Source organism: Protobothrops mucrosquamatus, unplaced genomic scaffold (assembly GCF_001527695.2).
Source record: "Protobothrops mucrosquamatus isolate PMUCROS unplaced genomic scaffold, P.Mucros_1.0 scaffold_257, whole genome shotgun sequence".
Lineage (NCBI taxonomy): Eukaryota > Metazoa > Chordata > Lepidosauria > Squamata > Viperidae > Protobothrops > Protobothrops mucrosquamatus.
The window spans coordinates 49,903-75,591 of record NW_015386333.1 but is presented as its reverse complement, the minus strand read 5'-3'; the positions used below and the strand labels follow the sequence as shown (position 1 = coordinate 75,591).

At 39.9% G+C, this 25,689-nt stretch overlaps 2 protein-coding genes across 2 annotated transcripts; one reads left to right on the top strand and one right to left on the bottom strand.

The window, feature by feature from the left end:
• Window positions 1–3,518: 3,518 nt before the first annotated feature.
• Window positions 3,519–17,141, top strand: GRN (granulin precursor; the record flags this gene model as incomplete). The annotated part of the gene is made up of 12 exons (XM_015831460.2): window positions 3,519–3,743; window positions 4,900–5,046; window positions 5,830–5,914; window positions 6,518–6,639; window positions 7,924–8,062; window positions 8,508–8,614; window positions 10,587–10,716; window positions 12,490–12,587; window positions 12,870–13,166; window positions 14,175–14,408; window positions 15,201–15,443; window positions 16,003–17,141. Coding segments are annotated over 12 exons (1,974 nt in total), but the record flags the coding sequence as incomplete, so codon positions are not given.
• Window positions 17,142–20,978: 3,837 nt separating this feature from the next.
• On the bottom strand, window positions 20,979–22,515 carry GJC1 (gap junction protein gamma 1). Its single transcript, XM_015831458.1, has one exon. It carries the CDS (start codon window positions 22,502–22,504, stop codon window positions 21,323–21,325), a length of 1,182 nt encoding a protein of 393 aa, XP_015686944.1. The 5' UTR covers window positions 22,505–22,515; the 3' UTR covers window positions 20,979–21,322.
• Window positions 22,516–25,689: the final 3,174 nt, after the last annotated feature.

The window sequence follows — 25,689 nt, the reverse complement described above, 5'->3', positions numbered from 1 at the left end:
CTGTACCCCGGCCTGAAGCCCGACTGGAGGGGGTCCAGATAATCTGTTTCCTCCAGGTGCCGAGGGAATTGCCGTGCAACCACACTCTCAACAACCTTCGCCACAAAGCGAAGGTTGGAGACCGGGCGATAGTTAGCCAATACATCTGGATCCAGGGAAGGCTTCTTCAGGAGGGGCCTCACCACCGCCTCCTTTAAGGCGGTGGTGAGGCCCCTCCTGACAAATTCAGACTTACAGCATTATATATGTTGATATTGGATTCCATAGTTTAGTTCAGGGGTTCCCAACAGGGGGTACGAAAACCTGGGTTTTAAAAATTATAGTGTATATGCATAATTCGTTGCCATTATCTCAAACTTTTGTAAGGGGTGCGAGAATATATCAGAAGCGTTCTAGAGGTGGGTATAGAAAAGGTTGGGAACCCCTGGTTTAGTTACAATTTTGTGTGAAGAAGTATGTTCTTTACTCAGTCTTACATTTCTGATTCTTTAACTTCATTGGATGATGCCATTTTCTTGCATGATAAAAAAGAGAAAAATATTTTGACAGCCCCTTTTCCATCTCCATGCATTTGGAAATATTGTGGTTCTTTAATATACAGCTCTACTTGCAAGTTGCTACATGAAACATTTACAGTTTTCTCTAAGTAAATATCTGACATGTCCTTCTGATATTGATATTGCTGAGCCTTGATGAACAGACAGCTTGCTGTCTCCCTGACTTCTCCATTCACAAAAACATGGTGGAAAGAGTTAGAGCAGAGGTGATGAAGAAACCGACACATACAAAAAACCCTGCAAGGCATTTCGTAAGAGGGGAAACTAGCACTCTTCAACAGCTCCCAGGAATTCTAGAACAATAAATGGAGTTCCTGGATTTTCAAATGAATTTCTGCCTTGTTTTCTCGCTGAACCTATCTTGCAGAAGTAAGCTTCAGTACTTCAGGTAATCAAACCTATGTTTCAATGCCATATGGCTGGAAACTCATTGCTCAAGTTCATCTGATTTTCAGTGAATCTAATGGAATGTGTGGATGACTTTGGGGAAGAAGAGATGTTGCCTAGGAAAAAAATCAGACAAGAGAGACAGGAGACCCCAGTGGTTTAGTGGTCAGAGAAAGAAACTTCAGAAGGACCACCCTAATGGATCAAGCAGTTAAACTTGCATGTTTTCAGTTAATATAGCCTTATAATAAACTAGATTTATTTCACCTAATCATGTTTCCTGGAGTGACCTTCCTCACTTTTCCCAGCCTTGTTTAAATCTTATGCAAGGTGCTGTTAAGTAACTTCCCTTCTTGCAGTAATTGTTTTTCAGTACAAGATCCAAGACCTTTTATTTGTAAACCACAAGCTGTTTATATATAAAAAATTGAGGCCTGCATGGGTTCACAAGCTGTTACATTTCATTTGACAAACTCAGCTTCTTCTCTTCGCCTCTTCAATTCCCTCGGAGACAAAAGGACTTACTACTGAACAACTGCACTTCTGAGGTTGGAGCAGTGAAAAAAGGGAAGTTTTTTTCTTGTTGGAACAGACAAAAATTTGAGGAACTGTGTGTAAGCATCTAAAGCACGGGTATCAAACTCACTATGTCATGTGATGTGTCGTGACATATTGCAATTTTTTTCACATGGCCAGAGCTTGGGGTGCCGTGGCCTCCGTGTAATGCAACCAGCCTGTGGGCCGGCAGTTTGACACCTCTGATTCTAAACCATCTGTATGAGAGTGGGGAGTACATGCTTTTATCAGTTTTCAACCTTCTACTTGCGATCAATTTATTTTTTGGTCAAATAATTGAAATGCTAGTTGCTCTGGAGCACCATGGGCTTTGGGACCAGAGTTTGTGGGAACAAGTCTTTAGTGTTGTGAACATAAGATCTAGTGTTGTGAACATAAGATCTGGGATAATTACATGCACATGCATTTTAACTAATGTTCTTGGAATTCATTCACGACTGTCAAATGGTGCAAGAGAATATGGGAACAAAAAGAAGGAACTGGTAATCAGTTTCAGCATTGTCACAAGCAGATGTTTCTGAATTGTCACTCTGTGCATGCACAGGCATTCTCCTTGTTTCAGTTTCCTGTGTCATTCTGATAATATTATGTAGCTGCTTACTATTCTGTGGGGCAATTCATAAGCTGTAATATATTATGAAGCATATAATAAATATGTGAGTAGTACAACTGGACTTGCTTAATTAATGATAAAGACAAGTTGTATTGGATTGGATCATTTTTTTCCAGATCAGTGTACAATGAGATCTGGTGTATATACTGTATGAACCTGGATATTTTTGCAAATGACTAAATAGCTAAAATTTGTGAGCTTCTGTAGCAGAGGTTTAGTTGGCCCCTTTCTAAGTGGCTTTTGCATCAACTGAAAATGCTTAGATGTATAACTTGTAAAGAAAGTAATTTTATACAATTATAATTATAATTATAAATTATAATTGTAATAATTATTTTAATTTTTTCTCCTGTCATAATCAAGAACTTTTTATTAACAACTTAGCTTCAGTTAAATCAGAGAAAAACTGACTTTGTGGTCTTGGATACAGCCTACTCTGGGATGTCAGAAGTGGGATGCCATTCAAGTATTAAACTTAGGCAGCTATGATGTCAGTTGATATGATTTGTTTCCTAAGAGAAACATTATTATCTATTCATTTAAAATTCTAGGCATAAATGGCACCATGAAGCATTTTAATTTCTTAACCTCTGCATAAATTACAAGAAGTTCTGGATGTAATAATAATTTCAGAATATTAACTACTAGGGCTTGGGTACTCTTCCAATCAGCAGGATCCTAGAATACATATGTAAGGCTTTGTAGGGAAAGCCAGTGGTGGGATTGGGATGTCTCAATTTTCTCCAATCTCACATCTTTAGTGGTAATCTATGGATTACAACTCCCATCTCTTGCGCTGGAAGGGGATACTTAGAATTTTGATCTCTTACATGAAGGGAACATACGATTGGACAAGGCTGGGTATGGTTTCTTCTAGCAGGGTATTGAATCAGTTATGTACTTTCATGGGGTATTCGTTTTTAGGGAGATATAGTTGGGAGATAGACGGCAAGAGTGCACGTAGGCATGTGTGTGGGTATGTGTATGCACAAGAATACCACTATTTTGGAATGAATGCAAAATGTTACATAGTATTAAAAATTAAGCCCTTATAAATTACATTAAATGTTCAAATGAATTGCTATTTTCTTCTAAATGCTTATTTGTTTGACCCATAAACATTACATAAATATAATGCTGAAATATTTTCTGAAAGAGAAAAACCTAATAAAACATTGTCCTTACTGTTGATACACCCTAAATATCTCCTGCTATCCGGTTTTCCTAGGCTTTGCAACAAAAGTTCATCCACATGATCTTTCCCTCCTGCTTTTAATGACTGTCACATGAGGTTCTTTTAGCTGACCTTCCTTGCTGAGTCACTAAATAGCTAATAAGTTAGAATTCTGCACTATAAAAGGTTATCAGCAGCTCTTAAATTATGAGGAGGGCTGAGTATTTCACAGCAGTGCAGGGCTCTGAAGTGCCTTCTCCTCTTTATTCTTCTGTCTAGGTTCATGGCTAGAATGTGGGTGCACTTCCTAGTCTTCCTGGTACTGAGCAGGACAGCCTCTTCTTTGCAATGCCCTGATGGGCAGAAATGTGAAGGATCGTCAACATGTTGCAAGCTCCCTGAAGGAAATAAGTATATCTGTTGCCATCAGCCTCAGGTAGGAGTTGTTATGTTACTCTTCTAAGGAAGGGGCAGATGGAAGCATTTTCATCAGCAAAGCTTGTGTTGATTACATGAATAAAATAACAAAAAGAAAAAAATGCCAATAGAAAAGAATATATGTAGGTCAGGGGGATATATGCTTTCTGAGAATATCAAGGACTTCATAAAAAAAGATTGAATATTGCTGTTTTAGTAACCAGCTTTGTTACAGGGCATCCAGCTTCTCTGGAATTCAGAATTCAGAAAGAGTGCAGAGAAGAGCAATAAAAATCACTAGGGGACTGGAGGCTAAAATATATGAAGAACAGTTAGAGGAACTGGACATGGCTAATCTAGTGAAGAGAAGGACCAGGGGAGACATGATAGGAGTGTTCCAATATTTGAAGGGCTGTCACAGAGAGGTCAACCTATTTTCCAAAGCACCTGAAGGCCAGACATGGAATAACAGATGGAAACTGATTAAGGAGAGATTCAACCTAGAACTAAGGAGAAATTTTCTGACAGTGAGAACAATCAACCAATGAAACAGCTTGCCTTCAGAAGTTGTAGGAGTTCCATCACTAGAAGCTTTCAAGAAGAGACTGGACTGCCATCTGTCAGAAATGGTGTAGTCTCCTGCTTGGGTGGGGGGTTGGACTAAATGACCTATAAGGTCCCTTACAACTGTTATTCTATTTTTTTTATGAATTCCAAAGGTGCTTTTTCAAGAGGCAACTGGACTTTCTTGTTCTTTGAAGATGTTTCACTTCTCATCCAGGAAGCTTCTTTATCTCTGATTGGATGTGAGGAATGAAAGGATTTATACTCCTTGCAGATAGCTGGTCATTTGCATTCTTGAGGTCACTTGAAAGTTTATCTCTGTCCTCAAGATCACCTGAGTGGTGCAAATGGGTGTGGAGCCTTCTTGGAACTGCTGAAAGGACAGTGTTGTAGACTAGAGATAGATGATGTTGTATCCTTCCCCCTCAGCTGAGAGGGCAATTGCCTCTTGAAAAAGGACCTTTGACCTGGATGACTGATAATCTCTATAGACATTTCTTTGGAGTTGTTGACAATTCCTGAAAGAATATACTGTATCAGACCTTGCAATTTGCATAATATTTTGGGAAACAAAATTACTTACGTTGTTGCCTCATCTTTTTTATTTACAGTTCACAGGAGCATCCCTCCGCATGTTGCCCCCAGAGAGCAGGAATGAGGTATCTGGTGTTGTGTGTCCTGATGCTAGCACATGTCCAGTGACACACTCCTGCCAGCTCAGCCTGAATTCCACCTTTGCCTGCTGTCCTTGGAAGGAGGTGAACTTCAGACCTCAAAATGAGATAAGGACTAGCAATGATCAAAATACCTTTCTTAATAGAGCAAGTTTAACTGATTTGCCCCATACCTCCTAAGTTGTTCTTATCTGCGTGCCATAACTACTTTGCTCTATACTGATCTGAAATGTAACAGATCAAAGGAACAGCTTTTAACTTCCAATGGCCTTCCAGTGTAGGAGATTATAATTACTATTCTTTACAGTCGATGTATCCAGTGATCAAGCTATCTGGGAATGCTGGATTTGAAGTCCCTAGCATCTGGAGATTTAGTAGGTCAGAGAAACTAAGATAAATATTCTAATACAAGGCTGAGGATCCTGGGTTCCTCACATATCATTCAATTACTACTACTTTTAGTTGAAATTCTGGAAATTATAGTTCCAACACACTTGGAATGGAGAGTATGGAGAGAAAGAAATGTGTTGACTAAGAAAACCAACAGGAAGAGAAAGAGGGCTGTAGTTCTAGAATCTGAAGGCATATTACTTGCAATCTTAGCAAAAAGTTATACTTTACTGAAGGTAAAGGAAAAAAACTTGAGCACATATACAGTGGCTTCATTTACTTCTCTATCCTTACTACAGCAAGCTAAATTGTCCTTCGTATCTCTCCAGCTAGTTCACAGTCATGGTTGGTAATTGGCATATCTGTTTGAGAAATTAACCTTCAGGGCTTATAACACTCCAGTTTCCACTGAGATTTTCTGTATTTGCTGTTCTGAAAAACTTTAGGGCCTTTGCCCCTCTTTTATCTCACCTCCAGGCCATTTCTTGTGCTGATGGCCACCATTGCTGTCCCCTTGGCACCCACTGCAGCACTGATGGAAGAGTCTGCATAGAAAATGAAGGTATTTGGAGACAAGGTGGGACAAATTGGAGTCATAGGAATAGTAAAAAAAAACTTCAGTAAGAAAAATAATATCTCCCAGTTAATTCAAGGAACTCAATTCAATGCTTCTTTAGAGGGATATATTTGTTTCCCCAGGGTAAGCAAATAAAAAAGGCTAAATTTGCTTTTTTTTTAACAAAAGGATTTAGAACAAGCTATTTTAGCAGTTGGGACTGAAATGCACAATCTGAGACTCCTAACTCATATTGCAACCACCCAAAGCCTTAGAGATGTGATCTCCAGAGTTGTTGCCAGTTGTAATAATAAATCTGATCAATGGATGAATGATTAAACTGATGTTTGCAGCATAATCCCATTAAGTAGATTTAATTTTAATATAAGTTAAGTTAGATATAAGGCCTAGTTCACTCAGTATAGTGCTCTTTGTGTGTTTATACTGCCAGGAAGTTTATTTTAAGGTGGTTTTGATTTGAAAAGAGAATCTCATCTTGCCAGAGGAACTTCGTGGTATAGACAAATCAAGTGCCTGTTTTATGCAGAAGAGAGAGAGAGAGACTTTAAATTTCCAGGCCTTCTAAGTTTTACTTATTTTGCATTCCAGATTCAACCTCTGCTGTCATAGTCAGGGCTGTTCTGTGCCCAGATAGCGAATGGGAATGCCCAGATGGCTGCACTTGTTGCTTGATGGCTGATGAATCTTGGGGATGTTGCCCAATGCCAGAGGTACGGGAACTTAGATATGGGCAAGTGAAGGAATTTTCATGCAGACAGAGGTAAAATCTGGCTCTTTGATTTTTTTTAAAAAATGAAGAAGTCACTTAATTTCACTCTCCTTTTCATCAGCCCAGAGACTCTTTGTGGTCAGAAACTTTTTGGGCCAAATATTTGTGGAGCAAGCATCTCCAAATGACTTGCATCACTCTTTTGTCACCCAAGATTACATTTACTAGAATCTTGTGAAAGCTAAACTGCAGTGGAATATTCTGTTGCATTTGTGTCTTTTGGCCTACAAACCGACAAGGCTGAATATGACAGATAATCAGTGACCAAATTCTGGTAACATGAATTTTTGGTGCTTTCCTAGGATTGGGGATAGGGAGAATCGTAGGTGTTCCTCTCAGAGGAATTCCAGTCCCATTTTTATTGTTCCTCCTGGCAAGCATGTGCCCCAAAACAAAACATTCCAGTCTCCTCCTACCATTGATTTACTGGCTGGCCTCCCCCCCCCCACTTCCCAAGATCCATGGTCCTTCAAAACTTGCCACGCTGCACTGACTTTCCTAAAACAAAAGAAAGTGTTGGCCAACAGTTAGGTTCCTCAGTTTGCTCAAATGTCACCAATATTTTAAAAAAATTCTCAGTTGCACGGTTCATTTGGTGTTTTAATAAGCAGAGAAAGCACTGAATCACATTCTTGCATCACAGTTTCTGCTTACCCAGGGTTCTGAGCAGTTTGTGTCAGAGTCCAACCAAAGGAAATATTTTCATATAACTGGGCAACTGCTGAGCCTAGATGTATTTTTTTAAAAAAATATGAAGTAAGATTTCTACCAGCCTTCCCATTATATTACCAGGTAGAGACATCTGTAAAACAACACCGAAAATTAAATAAAATGGTATGTAACACTATCTGGTTTTTTCCAGGAAAGTGACTTCTATACCTAACCTGTCACACTACATGCTTTATTTTGCTTCTTAGAAAAGTCCAGATTTTTTAAAAAAATAATTTCATTTAATGAATCTGTTGTTGGCCTATAAGCTCATATTTGCTTAGACTATGAAAAAAACAATCACAAAGCAAGTTGCAGTGTGAAATCACTAAAGCAAACAAGTACTCTTCATATTCAATGTTGCATCCCATATGCAGTAAATATTTGGGTTTTGCGTTAATATTCCAATGTGCTGTTTGATTAATACAATTTTTAAGTAGTGTGTTGGTACAAAGCTGTTCATTGAGCACTATGGGAAAAGATAATGATGGTGCACTCATCCCCTTCTTTTCCCCAGGCATCCTGCTGTGCAGACAAGATACACTGCTGTCCCCATGGCACAACTTGTGATCTAGTTGAGGCACAATGCCGTGAAACTTTTGGGGAACAGCCTCTTTCAAAGAAGTTTCCAGCAAAGAAACGGACCCTGGCGTCAAGTATGGAGTAAAGAAATAGAACTGGGTTTATTGTAGCTTTTCTATTATTCATGGTGAGATCTATACTTTAATCCAGTGGTCCCCAACCTTTCTGGCACCAGGAATTGGTTTCAGAAGAAAAATTGTCTTCCACAGACTGCTAGGTGGAGAGGGATGGTTTCACATGCAACCTAGATCCTGCACATGGACACATGAAGCTTCACTCCTCTCCCACCGTTTCTATGGCTGGTTCCTAACACACCATGTACCAGTACCGGCCTGTGGCCCAGGGTTGGGGACCCCTGCTTTAATCCATTATAATTGCTAGATTAGGTAGGCTGGGTGATGCTTGCTCTTCAGCATCCTATGCTCGCCAAAAGTGATAGCAATCCATTCCACTGCCCATCTTTCCCACAGAGACCTTTTATTTCACCTCTTGAGAAGGTAATCTTTGCTCACCTTGCAGATCTGACTCAAAAAAACATCTGTCCTGGTAATCACTCTTCCTGTCCAGATGCTGCCACTTGCTGCCTGCTTCCAACTGGCCAATATGGTTGTTGCCCTTTACAAAATGTAAGTACAGGGTAGGATTACCCAACTAGCAACCCGATGTCTAGTTTTAGAAGGAATTTCCTATGTGTATCTGTTGACATTTGCAGTGCTGGGGTGGGGTTAAAAATGCAAGATGATATATATTAAATTATAGTGCCGTGGTAGTGAACCTAGGTGGCACGCACAGCCGTCCCTGTGGGCACGCGCGCCATCGCCTCAGAGGGATGCTGCTCCCCCTCTCCATGTGTGCCAGCGCTTTCGCTTTCTTTTTCTGCACCAGGAGTCGGAGCAGCTACAAGAACTGGGCGGGGAGAGTGAGAAGCCAGAAGCAGCGCAGGGAAAGAGGTGTCGATATGAGCTCAAGGGCCAGGGAGGGAATGGGGAAAAATATCGCTCTTGCCACGATCTCCCTTTTGCTGGCCACTGGGAAGCCTGGTGGCATGGCTTGGCACGGCTACACTGGGAAATTCCAGTGCCCTGGACTTGCAAGTGAGTTTTGGCGCTCACCAGGCAGCAGCGGCAGGGCAATCCATGCGGGGGGCGGGGGGGAAACGGCAGCAGTGGCATGGTCCGCCCGCAGGAGGATGGAGAAGGGCTGGCCAGGGATGGGCACAGGGCTGTCCACGGAGGGAATCTGACCCGCCCCACCCTGGAGGGGGAGAGAGGTTGAGGGAATCCGAAGGGAGGCATCCCGGTGCGCCCGGCTGGCAGCGACCGGCTAGAGAGTGCGGGATGGCGTCAGCTGCCCTGGGACGAGCAGTAGGTGTCGTCCCAGGGCAGCACCCAATGTCCGCAGGGGAAGAAGCCATGAGAAGGCTCCACGCCCAGTCCAGCCCAGTCTCGGCACGGCACGGAAAGTGAGACAGCAGCCTCATGTGCGTCCCCATGCGTTAGCGCACCCCCGCCCTTCCAGGCAAGCGGAGCCACAACATCTGCAGCAGAAGAGCGGAGGCGGGCAGCGGAGTCCCTGATCCGAGCACAGCCCCTTCCTACTCCTACCCCCCCCTCGGAAAAGTGGTCTGCCATGACCACTGTAGCCACACCCACCCAGCATCTGGCGATACATAAGTGGGTTTTGGGTTGCAGTTTGGGCACTTGGTCTCTAAAAGGTTCGCCACCACTGTTATAACTGCAACTCCAATCCCTTTTTTATGTGCTTACAAAAAGGGTCAGGGCTTTCATCACATTGCTATCTCGTGACATCCTGTTTGGTGACACACAGCCATGCCAGGCTGCAGTTCTGAATGTCATATAATAGATTTTGGCCAAAGGTGCAAATGGCTAGGAGTGCCTGCATTGTTCAATCAGGGCATCTGTCCCTGCTCATGGTGGGAGTGAGAGATATTGGAGGATTCCATCCACACCCAACATCATCACTGGGCTTTCCTAGAGAAAACTGGGATGGCATCTGCTAAGCAATTTTGCTTGGTGCCTTACCTTCCAGAGACTTTCCTTGGTATTGGGATTTGGGAAGGTATGAAATTGATCAGAGGGCCTTTTAAAAAGAAAAGGTGGTCCTTTGTCCAAGGAATATTTGGTAACATAAATTCATTAAAGGTTTTCTGCCTTGTTTATTTTTCCACATCTTTTGCTGGTATCTTAAATGAATTACTGTGGTGTGCCATGAATTACTTGTTTTCATGGCTATCAGTATATGTTGTGATGCTCCATTAGAATTACTTCTGGTTGGTGATCTGGTTTCTCTTTTGCTTTTATCTTTTTTTCGTACTTGGTTCTATCTTCTTTGCATATTGCATTTTATGTTTACTGTATTTTGATTGTTTCAAATTATTTCCTTCAAAGGTTTGCAATATTTTCAGGCGTTAGAACCCAAGCAATTAAAATTAGGGGTAATTTTAAATTGCCAATATTTTTCAAGTGTTTTGTAGTCTTCTTCACCCTACCCCTTGTTCTTATAGGAAAATAATACAATAATACATACAAAAACTTGGTAGGTTTACTTATTGCTCTCAGCTTTTCCTTTTCTCACTAGGCTGTGTGCTGCAGTGACCACCTTCACTGTTGTCCACAGGGCACTCAGTGTGACCTGAAGCATTCCATATGCACCATGACACCTGAGGGGTCATGGCCCATCACCCACCTCACTGCAGGTCTCCAGACAGGTGAGATGATTAAATACTATGATAGGTCACTGGCTGATAGGAAGTGTCATATGTAAAACAAGGGTGCCAGAAGAAGCTTCATGTGGTTGGAGAGGACTGATAGCGAAGAGCCAACTTTTAAAAGTAGATTGAATGCAAACCTCTTGGGAGGAAAAGGCATCAGCTTTTTGGAACAAGGAGAAAGGTAGCCTAAGACTTTGAAAAGAAAGAAGTTTAGAATTTATTTATTCTTTTGGCTTAAAATAAAAATATTTCCCATGTTTTGGATGTTGGACTAATTGCTATTTTAGATAATTGCTGATTGGGTAGTTACGTGTGTTTCCCAGAAAATAAGACCGGGTCTTATATACATTTTTTGCCTCCAAAAGAGGCACCAGGTCTTATTTTGGGGGGATGTTTTTTATATTCACCTCCCGTTCTGACAGCCCCATCAAGCCAGTCCACTTCTGCAGTCGAAGGAGCAGCTTCATTCTGCAGCTGCATTCCGGCCTGCATTTTGCAGTCAGGCCTTTCTGGAAGGCCTCTGCAACCGAGTACCGAGCTATGGATTGAATCCATAGCTCAGTTCTCAGCTGCAGTGGCCTTCCGGAGAGGCCCGTGACTTGAGAAATGCAGGCCTGGCTGCAGAAGACGCCACAGAAGAAGTGGGCCGGCAATAAGAGGCCTGGCCACAAGGTAAGTAGGTGCGGGGTGCATGGGGCAGCTCCACCCCCTACCCCTGCCATAGCTTGATTTTCAGGTGTGTGCCTCACCCCGAAACTAGGGTTTATTTTGGGGGTGGAGCTTATATTAGGCCCACCCCCAAAAAACAAGCTAGGGCTTACTTTCGGGGTATGCCTTACTTTCGGAAAAACATGGTAGTAGGGATTTTTGCCAGTTCAGTTCTCAAAGTAGCTGCTTCATTTCCTCATATGGCCGGACTGACCCTGCCCTTGTGGCCCATTTGGGAAGCTGCCGGTGAGGGAAATGCTGAACTAGATAGCTGGTGGATATAATTCAGGAATCGGGGTTTGGGGGGCATGATTCTTTCTCCACAGATTTAGAAAATATGGCAGGAGGGGCAGAATCTAGTTTTTTGAGAAAATATATTATGCTTTCTTCCAAAGGAAGTTTATACCTTTAAAGATTGCAAAAGTTTCCTGTTCTGAGTAGTGTCTATAGAAATACAGGAAACCAGAAGCATTGTTCACTAAGACTTAATGTGCAAGAGACTAGGATGCCTGTGACTTGCCCAATTTCTTGTTTCTGTTCTACACTTCCTAGCAGAAGGAGAAGTAATTTTTGCATTGGCATTAAAGAAAACAGATTAAGCACATTAGAGACACTTTATAGTACTTTATTTCACATTCTGTAGAAATCAGTTGAGAAACTCATTGCTACAAACATGTAAATATTTGCTTATTGCCAAATTTAGATACACTTTACATGCCTAACTGATTATGAGTGCACTTGTATATGACGGTATTAGGACTTCACCTCACATTTTCTTTTCCCAAATTGAGCACTTAGGGTAGTTTCCTCCTTAGGTTCCAGGAGCAACCTTAATTGTTGGTGACATTCCTTCTCCTTTCCATATGCATATATTCTGGATTTTGTGGAGGAATTGTTGAGCTGTCATTCACAGAACCCAAAGCCAGCATCTTGGTTGATAATTTTGGAAGTTATAATGTAGCCAATCTGGAAGGTGCCAAATTGGGGAAAGCAGGTCTATTGGTTGCTTAAGAAAGGAGAACGCTTTGTGTTCTTTGAACATAAGTTCTTCTCATCTTACAGCTCACGATATACAATGTGATTCAAAATTTGCCTGCCCAGATGGAAATACTTGCTGCAAGATAACCTCTGCTTCTTGGGAATGCTGTCCACTGGAGGAGGTAAGAGGAACTATGTTTGTGAGAAAACATAGTTAATTAATTTGGAAGCTTGGGAGGGCATACTTGGGGTGGTGGTAGGGAGAGATTCCTGGTGGCCTTAGAGGAACTATCAGGTTCCATCCTGGTATTTGCTATTTGAAAGTATCCTTCAGCCAAGACTCCAAAAAGCATGTATCAGTTGGAATTGGCACAGCTGGCCAGATGGGTATTCAGTAAAAAAAACCCAGCCTCCTACCTCCTCTTTCAGCATAGAATTCTGATTGTGTTTTGTGTCCTTCTCAGGCCGTATGTTGCCCAGATCATACCCATTGTTGTCCAAAGGGCTACCAGTGCAATTTGTCAGAAGGCACCTGCCTGAAAGATGGCCAAAGCATTCCTTTGGTGTCAAAAATAGACACGAGCTCCACAACAACCTCAAACATAGATTCAAGCTCCACAACAGCCTCAAAAATTGACTCAAGCTCTACAGCATCTTCCATAGGCCAAATGGTCCAGTGTGATCCCTACACAGCTTGCCAAGATGGCCAGACTTGTTGTCAGCTTATAACAGGTGCTTGGGGATGCTGCCTGTTGACACAGGTGAGAAGAGACCTAAGCTTATTTAATGCTACTGTGGGGAACTGAGGAATTGTGAAATTGCTTTGTTTCCTGTCAGGAGCTCCCTAGCATTTGCATAGTTTTGTAAATAGATGCAAGAAAGGAAAGGGTGGAATTGAGTCTAGTCTATGAGTGAGGAACAAAAGGGAACTAATCTTGGTAAGTGCTGTTCCCCAGGTTCTGCTTAGCTTCCGCTGCTAGTTCGGTCCACCTCTCATTTCTCATAGCTGGGACCCTCTCAGGTGTTCACAAAATTATAATTCCTTCTTAGATTATATGCATCTCAGTTGCTAGGCTTTCCAGGATGTTCCTGTGTTAAAGTTTGGGAGGGGGGGTCTTGGAAAGGAGAAGGGGGTTTATTTTTGTTTACTTACACATTCTGCACCATTTGTTTCTGCAGAACTGCAGCAGAGTTGTTGACTCCAATACTGCCCAGTTATGGTTTTACAACTGCTCACCTGAGAGGCCTAGGTCTATTAAAAAGCCAGGCAATTTTTTCATAGCTGAGAGCAGCACTTTTTAAAACCTAGCATTTTGGGAACCAAAGCTTTCTGAGGATGTGCAGTAAAATCACCAGTAGTCCTTTGTTTGATGTGGTTTGAGATCTGGAGGCAGAATGGGAACTAATACAAAAGCAAATTCACTAATTTTAGCACTTTTTTAAAAATTCTAACACTGGCAATTTGATATTAGTTCCTGAAGGCCAAGCCAGCAGTTTCACATGGGTTGCAGACTCTTCAATCTTTGTTTCATAGGAATGGCTCTAGGGGAAAAAAGGTCTTACTTATGCTTTTTCATATTATTTGGCCTCTTGCAGTTGGAGAGCAAGAAATGGGGTATCGTCAGTTTTGGCCTCCAATCAAAAATGGTTTTAAGATGAAGTTAAGGGACTTTGGTTTGTCTACTTTACTTCAGGATAGGAATTCCTTCTGGTCCAGTAGGCCACTGATGAGTTTTAGCCCTTGATGTGACCTTTCTTTCTCCTGCCAGGCCACTTGCTGTCAGAATCAGATTCACTGCTGCCCCAGTGGTTACATCTGTGATTCATCATCGGGCACTTGCCTAAAAGATGGAGATCGTATCCCTTGGGTGGAGAAGATAACAGCAGTTGTTGGAAACCTCCCTTCAAGCAAAGATGTGAAGTGTGATGACCGGTTTAGCTGTGCAGATGGACAAACATGCTGCATGCGTTTGGGAGGCTGGGCATGCTGCCCCCTCTTTCAGGTACATTGAGGATTTCACGGCAGAGTAGGCAATTTTCCTTCTTGGATAGATGGTTGGTTTAATCATCCATGGAGTCTTATAGGAAGAATATATACTGCTCAAAAAAATAAAGGGAACATTTTAACATGAAACTGAAGGAGTTTGCGTCCCTTTAATTTTTTTGAGCAGTATATTTGCATACATTACCTTTGGGGCATTTGGGACAGCCTGACAACAGGCCATTTTATTGGATGGATACTCTGGAAAATCTGCCATGAGTGGCTGAAATGAAAGTCTTTTATTGGTGAATTAGTCAACGAGCTTAGCCTCCCCAACCTATACTCTCCATGTGTTTTGCAAGGTAAGTTCCATCCCCTACTCCTAAAGCCATTGGAGTTTGCTGATGGAATGGAATTTTGATAGTTGGATCTTAGAAACCCAAATTTCTAATGCCCTTTCACATTCCTGTTATGGTTGTGAATTAAGCCTGGAAGCCAAGCTAAGGCTTTCCTTGTTAGCAGAACAAGCACTATCTCTGGAGAGTCACGGAGACTCTCATCTGTCAGCCACTAAGAGCTTTCAGCTGTTCTGTTTTTTCTTTCTAATTCATATCTTAATTCAGACATTTTAAATTTAACATGGAAATGGGAAAACAAAGGAATAAAGGGGTGTTTCTGCCTTTTGGACAAAGGTTTCTTTGAAGCAAAATGGAGCCATGATAAAATAAGTTTTATTTAGTTCCCTTAAAATGTTCCACCGTAAAGTATATTTTTATGTCAAACCAAGCAGTACCTTCTTTCTTGCTATATACAGGCAGTTTGCTGTGAGGATCACCAACATTGCTGCCCCTCTAGCTATACCTGCAATGTGGCAGCCCAGTCTTGTGAGAAACGGCACTGGCCAGGCCCCGTTGCTGCTGCAGGGGGGCTGCTGATTTCCTCGCAAACTGCTGCATCCAGTCAGGATGTTTTATGTGATGAACAACACTATTGCCACGTGGGCCAGACCTGCTGCAAGGCCAAGAGAGGTGGCTGGGCCTGCTGCCCATATGAAAAGGTTAGTGCCGAGACTTATAGATTCAGTCACGGTGAATAGTTCAAAGGAGGCCGTGGATGGGTGGGCAGACAGGATGGATCTCCCCAAATCAGTAAAGCATTGTACAGTATGTTGTTCCTCTGCACAGTAAGAAGACCGATATTTTACTACAATGTTGTCTTTGTCATTGTACAAAATGTAAAGGCAGCTTTGCAGGAAATTAATCAAATTCCACCATTAATTTTCTATGCAATGTTTTGAGTTCCTCAGAACTTACATGCATTGATAAAACCAATAAGGCAGGTGCGTATATATCATATTCAAATTCAAGGGATATATTTTTTTTCCCAAAATGTGCACATTTTTAATTTTGGTAACTGTGCTATAATGTAAGCTGCTGTATTACACACAAACTGTATTGTACATTCAAATCTAAAGCTATTTCTGTCTTTAATTATTAAATATTTTTCCAGGTCATTCTTCCTCAACTTGTAGATTTATTGAGAATCATGTAAGGATTTTGAGCAATGTTCTTGTTTCTTCATTGCTGGACTTCATTATCTCCTCTTCTATTTCATAGGGAACCTGCTGTCATGACGGGCGCCACTGCTGTCCTTCTGGCTTCTATTGTTTTCTGTTTGGATTTCAGTGCTACAAAAAGAAGCCTCTCCGTTGGGACACTGGCACCCTCTCCCCACATTCTATTGAAGCCCATGTTCTGCTTTGAAGTGCCTTTTTGGGTGGATTTGCTCAAGGCCTTGGGTTACAGTGAGCTGTTTCAGGAAGAGAGGCGTAAGATGAACCAGGGCCGCTTTTGCCAAATTGCTATTCAAATCCTAAAGGATGCCTTCTATTCTACCCTTGCCACCACTATGGGTCAAATAGGCCATATTCACTTATATTAAGTCAATCCTTTTACTTCTATACTTCCCCCCTCCTTTCCATCCATGATTCAATGTCCTGTTCAGCCATGAAGGCTATAACCTGGAATCTGAAAAAGCCACCATCCTGAGATGGTGAAGACTGAAGACTTCATGGGCGCAATGTCTCTGTCATTCCTTAACCTTGAAAGAGGGGTGTTTCAATGTACTTTCCAAAAAAAGAAAAAAATGTAAGATTGGCAGATGATTTTGCCACATTGCCCCTTCCAGCCCTGTCCCACCTCACCCCATCCTCTTTCCACTTGGCCTAGTGTATTGCTCTTTATTTTCTGGATGGCATCACCTGATTTCTGAAGAGCAAAAGTGTCTCCTTTTTCTGGTAGTGTTTGCAAAATACAGGGATGCTAATTGTCTGGATGAACCACTGCAGGTGTCCTCAATCACTTTTGCTTAAAGAAGGGCTGCCCAGCCACCCTTTCATGAGGTATAATGGCAATTTCTACTTTCTTCTTAAGATCTTACTCTTTATTTATAAGCAGCCTCCAATTTTTAGAAAGGCTTAGCATTTCTGCAAGGAGGTGTAAGCTTGTTTCTGAGTCAAGTAACAGGCATTTGTTTCGTTTCAGTTGATAACGTGGATTTTGGCACCTGAGCAATTGGTAGGGAAGATGGTAGTCTTTGATTATCTCTGTGTGTTGTCCTGTGATCTCCCATGCAGAATCAACAAACCTGATGCTGCTCCCTCCCTTTGTTTTTAACAGAGGAACTTCAACTTACACGTGACAGGTGCTTTCTCTATTACCAGACCTTGATGCTATGTTGTATGGAAAAATCAAATAAAATTTGATCAAAGTAATAGTGCAGTTTTATATTTTTTTATAACTAACTTTACTTGCTAAGAAATATAAAGAAACTTACAAAAAAGGGTTTTCAGATGATTATACACTCATGGATTAGGTTAATGGAAAATTTTGGGGTTTTTTTTTAACTTGACTTTGAGATCAGGGGAGAGAATTCAGTCTTTCTTTTTACACAGTACCTTTTGGGGATTAACAGTTTGGTCTTTCCTTACAAGGATAGGTATCTCCTACATAACATTTTCTTGACTCCCCCTCCCCTTGTGAGTGAAAAAGGCAGATTGCAAAAGGTATATCCTAAAAGTACACCTAAGGAGATGGTATATGTGATCATCAATAGGGTCAAAATGCATTGGATCCATTGTTGCAGCACTTCTGATAATTTGAAGACATAAACATTCTACTTTACTTTTAAGGACTTCAATGCATTATTGGAGAGTTGGGGATCAGTTAAGAAGTGAATTAAATAAAGGCAAGTCTAACAACCATATTGGTTGAGTTACTTTCTAACATTCATTCTACCCAAGGCTGTCACTGAAAATAGTAATGGGAAAACCTTGATTTTATTACTTGGACATGGGGGTTGAACTGGCATGTGACTCAATCCACCCACTTTGCTTGTTTAAAAAGGCTCTGAGATAAATTAAAATTTAGCTGCTATTTTATCCAAGCAGAAAATTAAGAAGTAACATTATCTTCTACATTTGAAAGGCAATATTGGGATCTGCAGTCATGCAAACAGCTACTGTTATACATTTGATTATTACCATATGATCTTTCATGTCCTAGATGCAAGGTCATGTAGGTGTGCCACCCATCTTTCAGTGCAAGAAGGAACATATGGGTGCAACTGTTAGTAGACTTCTTGTATCCAACACAGGCTGTATTTTATTCAAGACAAACCTCAGACTAAAGCTCATGAGCTAATTTCTCGTCTTTCTATTTATAGCACCATCCCAATATTTGACTATATGTTATTTGATTAAATTCAATTCAGTGATGATTAAAGGTTCTAGAAAATATTTACTTGGTAAAATTTTTCAGCTTCTCACTGAGTGTAGTTTTGTATTGAAATAGTCCTTGAATAGGTGAGTATTTCGTGCTGGTACAGTATTTCTACATCCTGCATCCAAAGTATCTGTTAAAAATTGCAAAATTTGGTACAATATTTTTCCGGTGTGGGAGTCCTAGAATGGCAAAGCAATGATGTATATTTAAGATAATCTTTTTTATAAGCTACTCATCCATCAAAGATTCTCTTTTAGGAAAACTTCATAGCTATTATGCTACTTCTAGAAGAAGCCAGATGCTCTCAAAGTATCAGCCTATCAGTTCACTATCTTTACACCCAGTCTTGTGCATTTAAAGATGAATATTAAATTTTGGCTGATTTTTTTTTTCAGTAAAACAAAAACTAAACATGCACCTAGCCGCCAAATTTCTTGGTGTAATAAGAAAAGCAGCTTGGGGGAAATTTACATCATTCAATCAGAATGGCCTCTGCGAAATACCAACATTAAAGAAATCTTTAAATATTTCCTTAAATAATTTTTCAGATAGATTTTTCAATAGCAGAAGCATGACTGTTCTTATTCAAAACTATCATATTTCTCAATGCAATTTTTCAGGTTTTTAGACACAGCAGCAGATAGATGTGCATTTGTATTTAGGCCACGGGTTGGCAATCCGCGGCTCCGGATCCATGTGACTCTTTGAGCCTTCTCCTGTGGCTCCCAGCCTCCTCCGCCATTTGCAGAGACAGAGATAGGCACTTGCGCTTCTCTCTCTCTCTCTCTCACACACACACACACATATACACAGTGGGGAAAGAGGAGTGGCAGACCAAGGGCAGGAGAGACCCAGCCCAATAAGAATGTGTGTCAGCTTGTTCGAGAACTGCGTGAACCCAGCTCGGAGGGGGGGGGAGAAGAGAGAGAAAGGGGGGAGAGAGGAAGAGGAAAGGGAGAGAGAGAGAGAGAACTCATGCACAGCAGCCGCTATTTCTTTTAATTAAACTTTTCAATCAAGCCCCCTTTCCGGCGCGCGTGTAGGCGCGGGTTTTGCGGCTCCCAGTGTTTTCTGTGGGAAACGGGTCCAAGTAGCTCTTTGAGTGTTTAAGGTTGCCGACCCCTGATCTAGGCCTTTTAAAATATTGCATGAAAAACTGGAGATTCTGCTAAATGAGACAGGCTTTGTGTGTCAATCAGATGTAACCTGTATAATTTGAACATCGCACACAAAAAATGCCTCTGTCCAATTTTGGAAGAACCCGTCCTTTACCTTGCCTACCCTGCTTGTTAAGTATCTCCAACCAATACCTATTTCAAGCAGCTCCATTTGCTACCAAAAATGGGTTGAATGCATCTAAATTTGGACACAGCCCCATTTTCCACTTAAATAGCTGTTAGATTTCTGTATAGGTTCTGCAAAGCCAGTTTATTCAGTGATTGTATCACAACAGTAGGAAAAATGACAAGCACTTGGGGTACTGTCATTGCTACCCATTGTTTTTAATTCAGACTTTACTGTATCTTGAATGCAGTAAAATACACAAAGCCATTTTCTAACGAGCACATATTGCATTAAATCCAACTCTATCACTTACCAAATTTTGCAAATAAAACCACAGCAGTTCAAATACACTCAATTTATGAACCAAATAATGGGCAAACTCCAAAAGCCAATAACTATTTTGTTCTCATTAGGAAAGAAGTTAAGACTTCCAGCTTGCTGTATGGAGCTGAAACTCTCCTTCAAAGAATCTATGTAATTAATTAGAACAGCCTGCAGTTTCACAAGGCTGACTAGAATATACTGCTCCCAAGTAGTTTCCTGCTGCTTTTTGTATGCAATACATAAATAGCAGGACAGGAATTTAAAAGACCAAGGAGGAAGACTGACCTTGGACACTGCTAAAATAAACAGATTTTTCAAAGTACAAATTTTTCCATCACTTCAAATTCACAATCCCTCACTACGTCTCACAATAAAGAACTTCCTGAAGAACCATGTTACACATCACATGCTTTTAAAGTAACATTTCCCACTTCAAAATAAAGGCAAATATTTTTTAATTCTGTTTATATTTCCCTTAAATCGAGATGTTTTTCCCTACCATTTGAGTACTGCTTCAAGTTTCAAGAAAGCAGACCTTTCTTTGGCTCAACAATAGTTTAACTTGCTTAACTTTTCTCCAAACTTTAAATTGTTTCCAAGCTCAAGAGGTGATTAAATCATTCCTAAATCAGAGATAGGCAACCTAGTACCATTTAGATTTTTGGACTATAATTCCAATGTAAGTCAGTAATATGGGAGCTGCAGTATAAATTATCTGAAGGATATCTAATTGCTGTCCAAATTGTGCAGTATCAAATATATGTTTTAAATTAACCATCAGTTAGTTTATTTATTTTAGTTTTATTTTTAGAGTGGTTGAACTCTTACTTTTTTTAATTCACAAAATATCAACTCCAGGCACTTTTTTCTTGAAAGACTTTCATAAACTGAATGCAAAGTTATGTGCCAGAAGCAACCAGTCTGAAATTCACTTTTTTTGTTCACTCAGATTCAAGGATATTCACTATAGGAAAAAAAATATCTGACTACACCTGAAGACATATTTCACTAACCTAAAGTTTAATTTATTTGGCTGGGACAAGAATGCAAAAGGGGTTATATCTGTTCATGAGTCATCCAGAATTATCTGCTCCATAATTCAAACCTTTATAAAATTCAAAGTAACACCAGTCATCTCTATGAAATTGAGGAAAGCTTCAGAAGAATGTTGAAAATTCCTATTTGATTATTTTTAATATAAAATGTGTAATTGAGATATCCAATGTACAAATACAAAAATGTGCATAATAAAAGGTACCATAATACTGTACATACAGTATAAACTGTTTTAACAAAAATAATTGAAAAAATCCCTGGGATTTCTGCAGATCTGGAAGAAACATGAATGCAAGTTTTGGAAACATCAGAATGTGAGCATAACTACTTTTCTCTTCTGTTCTTTTGCACAATAGCATTTAGCAGCACGGAATATCTCTGAATTTTACTAAGGCCAATTATTTTTCTACTGGAAATTATTTTGCACCCAGTTTGCTAGATATAATACGCTATGAGAAAAAGGTATGCATTCCCTCTTAAGTGAAGAGCATCAAATCCAAACAGAAGTTTTCCCATCCCCTGATTTACTACTGCCACTGCTTTTGTTTGAGCTGCCTCTGGGCTTCTTTTCCTTGGAACAGGATGGATTATTCTGATTATTGTATGCATGGATGGCAAGATCTAAGCGTTCCTGAGCTACTTTGATTTCTCGCTGAATGTTCTCCAGTTCAGTGGGAATGTTCTCCTCATTGCTGCCATATTGTTGTTCTTGGGCAATATTGGCTTTATTCTGTTTATGTGCTATTTTGGCATTAGACAACTCTGTGTACTGTATCTGATCAGGTTTCATTGCAATATTGTACCCTGGAGGAGCTGATGGGGTATTCCAAATAAAAGGATAATGGTAAGTTCCTGAATCTTCTAGCTCCTTTCGCTTGCTATTCAATGTGTCCCGAATGGTGCCAAATCCCAAGTGAAGCATTTCCCAGATGTTCAGAAGTAAACACAGACCACTCACACCATACATGATGAGCAGGAATATGGTTTTTTCTGTGGGTCTTGAAATGAAACAGTCAATAGTATGGGGACACGGATTTCTGCTACAAAGAAACGTTGGACTGACTTCAAATCCATAGAGTAAGTACTGGCCTATCAGGAAGCCAATTTCAAACATAGTCCTACTCAGCAGTTGAAAGATGTAAATCTTCATAAGCCCATCTTCTCGGATTCGCCTCCTACCATCATGCTTTATTTTTGCGAGGGATGGATTTTGCTTGTTCTCTTGTTCGCTCTCTACCTCAATCTCTGGATACATCATTGGATCTTCCTCATTATCGTCTTCTGCTTCTTCTAAACCTCGGTGTTGTTTCCAGCGCATTAGAAGAGGTTTGCTTCGTAACTTCCGTTCCGTTTCACCATGTTCCACTATCCGAGCTATTTTGTGAGCAGCATAGCCTAAGTACATTACTGAGGGAGTAGAGACTAGGATGATTTGAAATACCCAAAACCTCACATGGGAGAGGGGGGCAAAAGCATCATAGCACACATTTTCACAACCTGGCTGTTCTGTATTGCAAACAAATTTGCTTTGTTCATCATAATAGATGGATTCCCCTCCCACAGCAGTGAGAACAATGCGGAATACAATCAGCACAGTCAGCCAGATCTTCCCAACAAATGTGGAATGATTGTGGATCTCCTCAAGTAGACGGGTCAAGAAACTCCAACTCATTGTGGTCAAAGATGTTTACCTAAGGACAACAAGGGAGGGGAACAGAATAGGTTTTAAATATATTCTTTTAAACAAAGGAAAAATATGCCGGCATTGAATTTGAATAATACATGATTTTACCATTTTCTATATACTGCTTCTATTGCACCCTGAAATAAATTAGAAAATAGGTGTCTAAAATGATTCCATTTAATATTTATTAACATTTTATAGTGACATGATTTAGTTCTACTTTTATTTTGTTAATTTGAACTTGTCTAAGCCCAAGCCAGAAGATATTTATATAAATGTTCAATTTTATCAAAAGTCCCAAATTCAGTCATGTAACTGCAGAGGGGAATGAGGGAAGCTGTCAAAACTTCAAATCCAAGTTGTAAGGACCCCTTTTGGAAAGTTGAGGACTCTCCGTAATATCCAAACAGTTTCCAACAAAGGCCAGACAGCCTAGTAGAACATTTTAAAATATGTTTCCACTGTTCAATGTTATATTCATATTTTGTCTGAATTTTCCTGAAAACAATATACATTCTAAACTTCTATGTAAAGTTTATATTTTAATCTGAAGAATACTTTATTTCATTTTCATTATCTAATTCAGGCTTCCTAAACTTTTTGCCATCATGCCTCCTTTCAGTGTAATTTTAATGTACATAATTCTCCCAAAAATCCAAACATAAGATAAATACAAATGAACAATGAAAAGAATAGTCAAACTATGGAGGAAAAGGGATCTTTCTAATTGGTTTCCTGAAGAAAGCACACATTCTAACTGAACTGCATTGTAAAGGTTTAAAGGCATGCTTGCCTTCAGCATGTACATTGCTAATTTAAACAATTCTCCATTATAATTGAAGTATGAAATTGCACTTTCATTCCATTTTCTTAACCTGAATATGAAGCTGTTAAATGAAATTTATAGACTAAAAACTATTTGATCTGAACCAATCCTAAATATGTTCTATGTGGTAGAAAGGACTTATACTGCATATTCCTTCATAATCTGAAAAATAATTGAAACACATCCCATTCCATTTGCAACCCTGAAAAAATATTTAAATCAATTTAATTTATAAAGTCTCACCTCCCAGTTTAGAGTGTTGTGTCAAGTTAGGTTTAAACTGACAGAACTGATTTTTGGTTTGTTAATAGTACTTATAAACAACTCTAATGTTTAAGTTGTATTTTTGTGATTAACAAATTGTGTATCCATTTAAAATGGATTATCCTTTTTTAAGTTTGATATTCAGAACCGCAGTACTGGAGTTCTCTTTAAGCTATGGCAAAAGAGTGAAATATATTTAAAATCAGCATAAATTAAGCAGATATGTATCTGTCATGGAAAGAGCAGTAAGAAATTAAGCAAGAATCTCAGTTATCTATGGAACTAGTACAACAGCAAATCGAGGGACATAACCATTGTTTGATTATCAAATCACACAAGGTAATATCAGTTACTCTCAGACATTTAGTATAGATTTACTATTAGGAAAGGAAGAAAGGAGGGAGTAAGTCCAGCAGCAGCGAACTTTATCTTTAAAACTTACATTTTTAAAATTCAATTACTGTAGATTCATTCAATCTTGTTGTCGAGCTAGGTGGCAGCACCTAGATCAGTGGTTCTCAACCTTTTTAATGCTGCGACCCCCAACCGGTCGTAAGTCGAGGACTAAACCGGTCGTAAGTCGAGGACTAAACCGGTCATAAGTCGAGGACTACCCAACCGGTCGTACGTCGAGGACTTTCCCTGCCCGGGAGCGCCGCGCATGCGTGGTTCCGCCCCCTGCGCCGGCCGAGGTGTAGCTGGCAAGCGGCAGAGACGGAGCAGGCCAACCACCAGCTGGCCCAGCTCAAGGGAGGTAAGGCACCCGCCGGAAAAGGGGAAAAAAATGGCGGACAGCCTTGCTTGGCGACCCCTGTGAAATGGTCGATCGACCCCAAATGGGGTCGCGACCCATAGGTTGAGAACCGCTGACCTAGATGATCTTAGCTGATCTCAATTAAAAAAACAACAACCCAACACTTGGCCCAGAGTCCTAAATTACTTGGTGATCTCCTATCCAAATACTAATTAGGATATGAAATCACCAAGTAATGTTAGTACTCTGGGCTATACTGGAAAAATCATCCTGGAGGAAGGCATGACATATATTGTCAAGAAAACTACATGGACACAGACACAAAGCCACAGGAGTGGAATTCTACACCAAAGAATTTATGTTATATCACTTCATTCTCAGATCTCACGGCTTTCCATACTGTATGTGGAGAAAAATTGGGAAAAGATGAGATATGAGTTCAGATTGTAATAATTTTTTTACTAGTAAAAATTTACTTGAAATTTTCCTGAAAATATTGTGTATTGAATTTTTCTAAGGATTATTAAAATTTAGTAGTCCAAAATTAAGTTCTATGCACATATAATCTAAAAGCTATACTGAACCCAATGGAATGTCCAAGTAGACTAAGTAGGATTGCATTTGTATTCATTAAAGTCACCAAGTAGTTTGAGAAAGGTTTCAAATTTGTGGAATATCCCTTTTGGGACAAGGTTAGCTGTCTGTTAAATCATAAAACCCATCATTGTTTAACTTTAAGAGATAAAGATGAAATTCAACATCTGGAAAATAATGAATTTCTCAATTTACTTTCTTTAAAAGCAGCTGGGATTAAAATGGATGACAGGTAGAGCACATTTTTTGCCCAATAAAATATTTGCATTTACTTATTTGTATGTTTATGAACTCAGTGGAGTTGCTAAATAAAAAGGAGTAGCAAATTCTCACAAAATATAACAAATTTTAATTTCATAAAACACTGCATTTTTACATTTTGCTTGAAGGTTAATTGCCTGTAAAATTATATTGCTTCAATTATATACATTTAGTGGGATAATTACAATTGTACTATAGCCATTACATTTTTAATAAAAGCTATTTTAATGTTTGTTTACCGATAATGGAGAATTCCAATACTCCAAAATGTTAATTCATTGAAATTATTTATGATACATCATATGACAAGCTAAAATAGACATGATAAACACATGACTGTATAAACTGTTTCCTTATTTTCCTTTTTCTCTTTTAAATTTTTCTGTTGCATGGAGAATCAGTGTGATTAAAACAGAATAGTGTGGTTAAAGCAGAACAGCAAGATAAATATATATCAGTGATATATCATTGTAC

Bases quoted from the DNA above. Each gene is read 5' to 3' on its own strand.
- GJC1 (XM_015831458.1), bottom strand. From the start codon at position 22,504: ATGAGTTGGAGTTTCTTGACCCGTCTACTTGAGGAGATCCACAATCAT.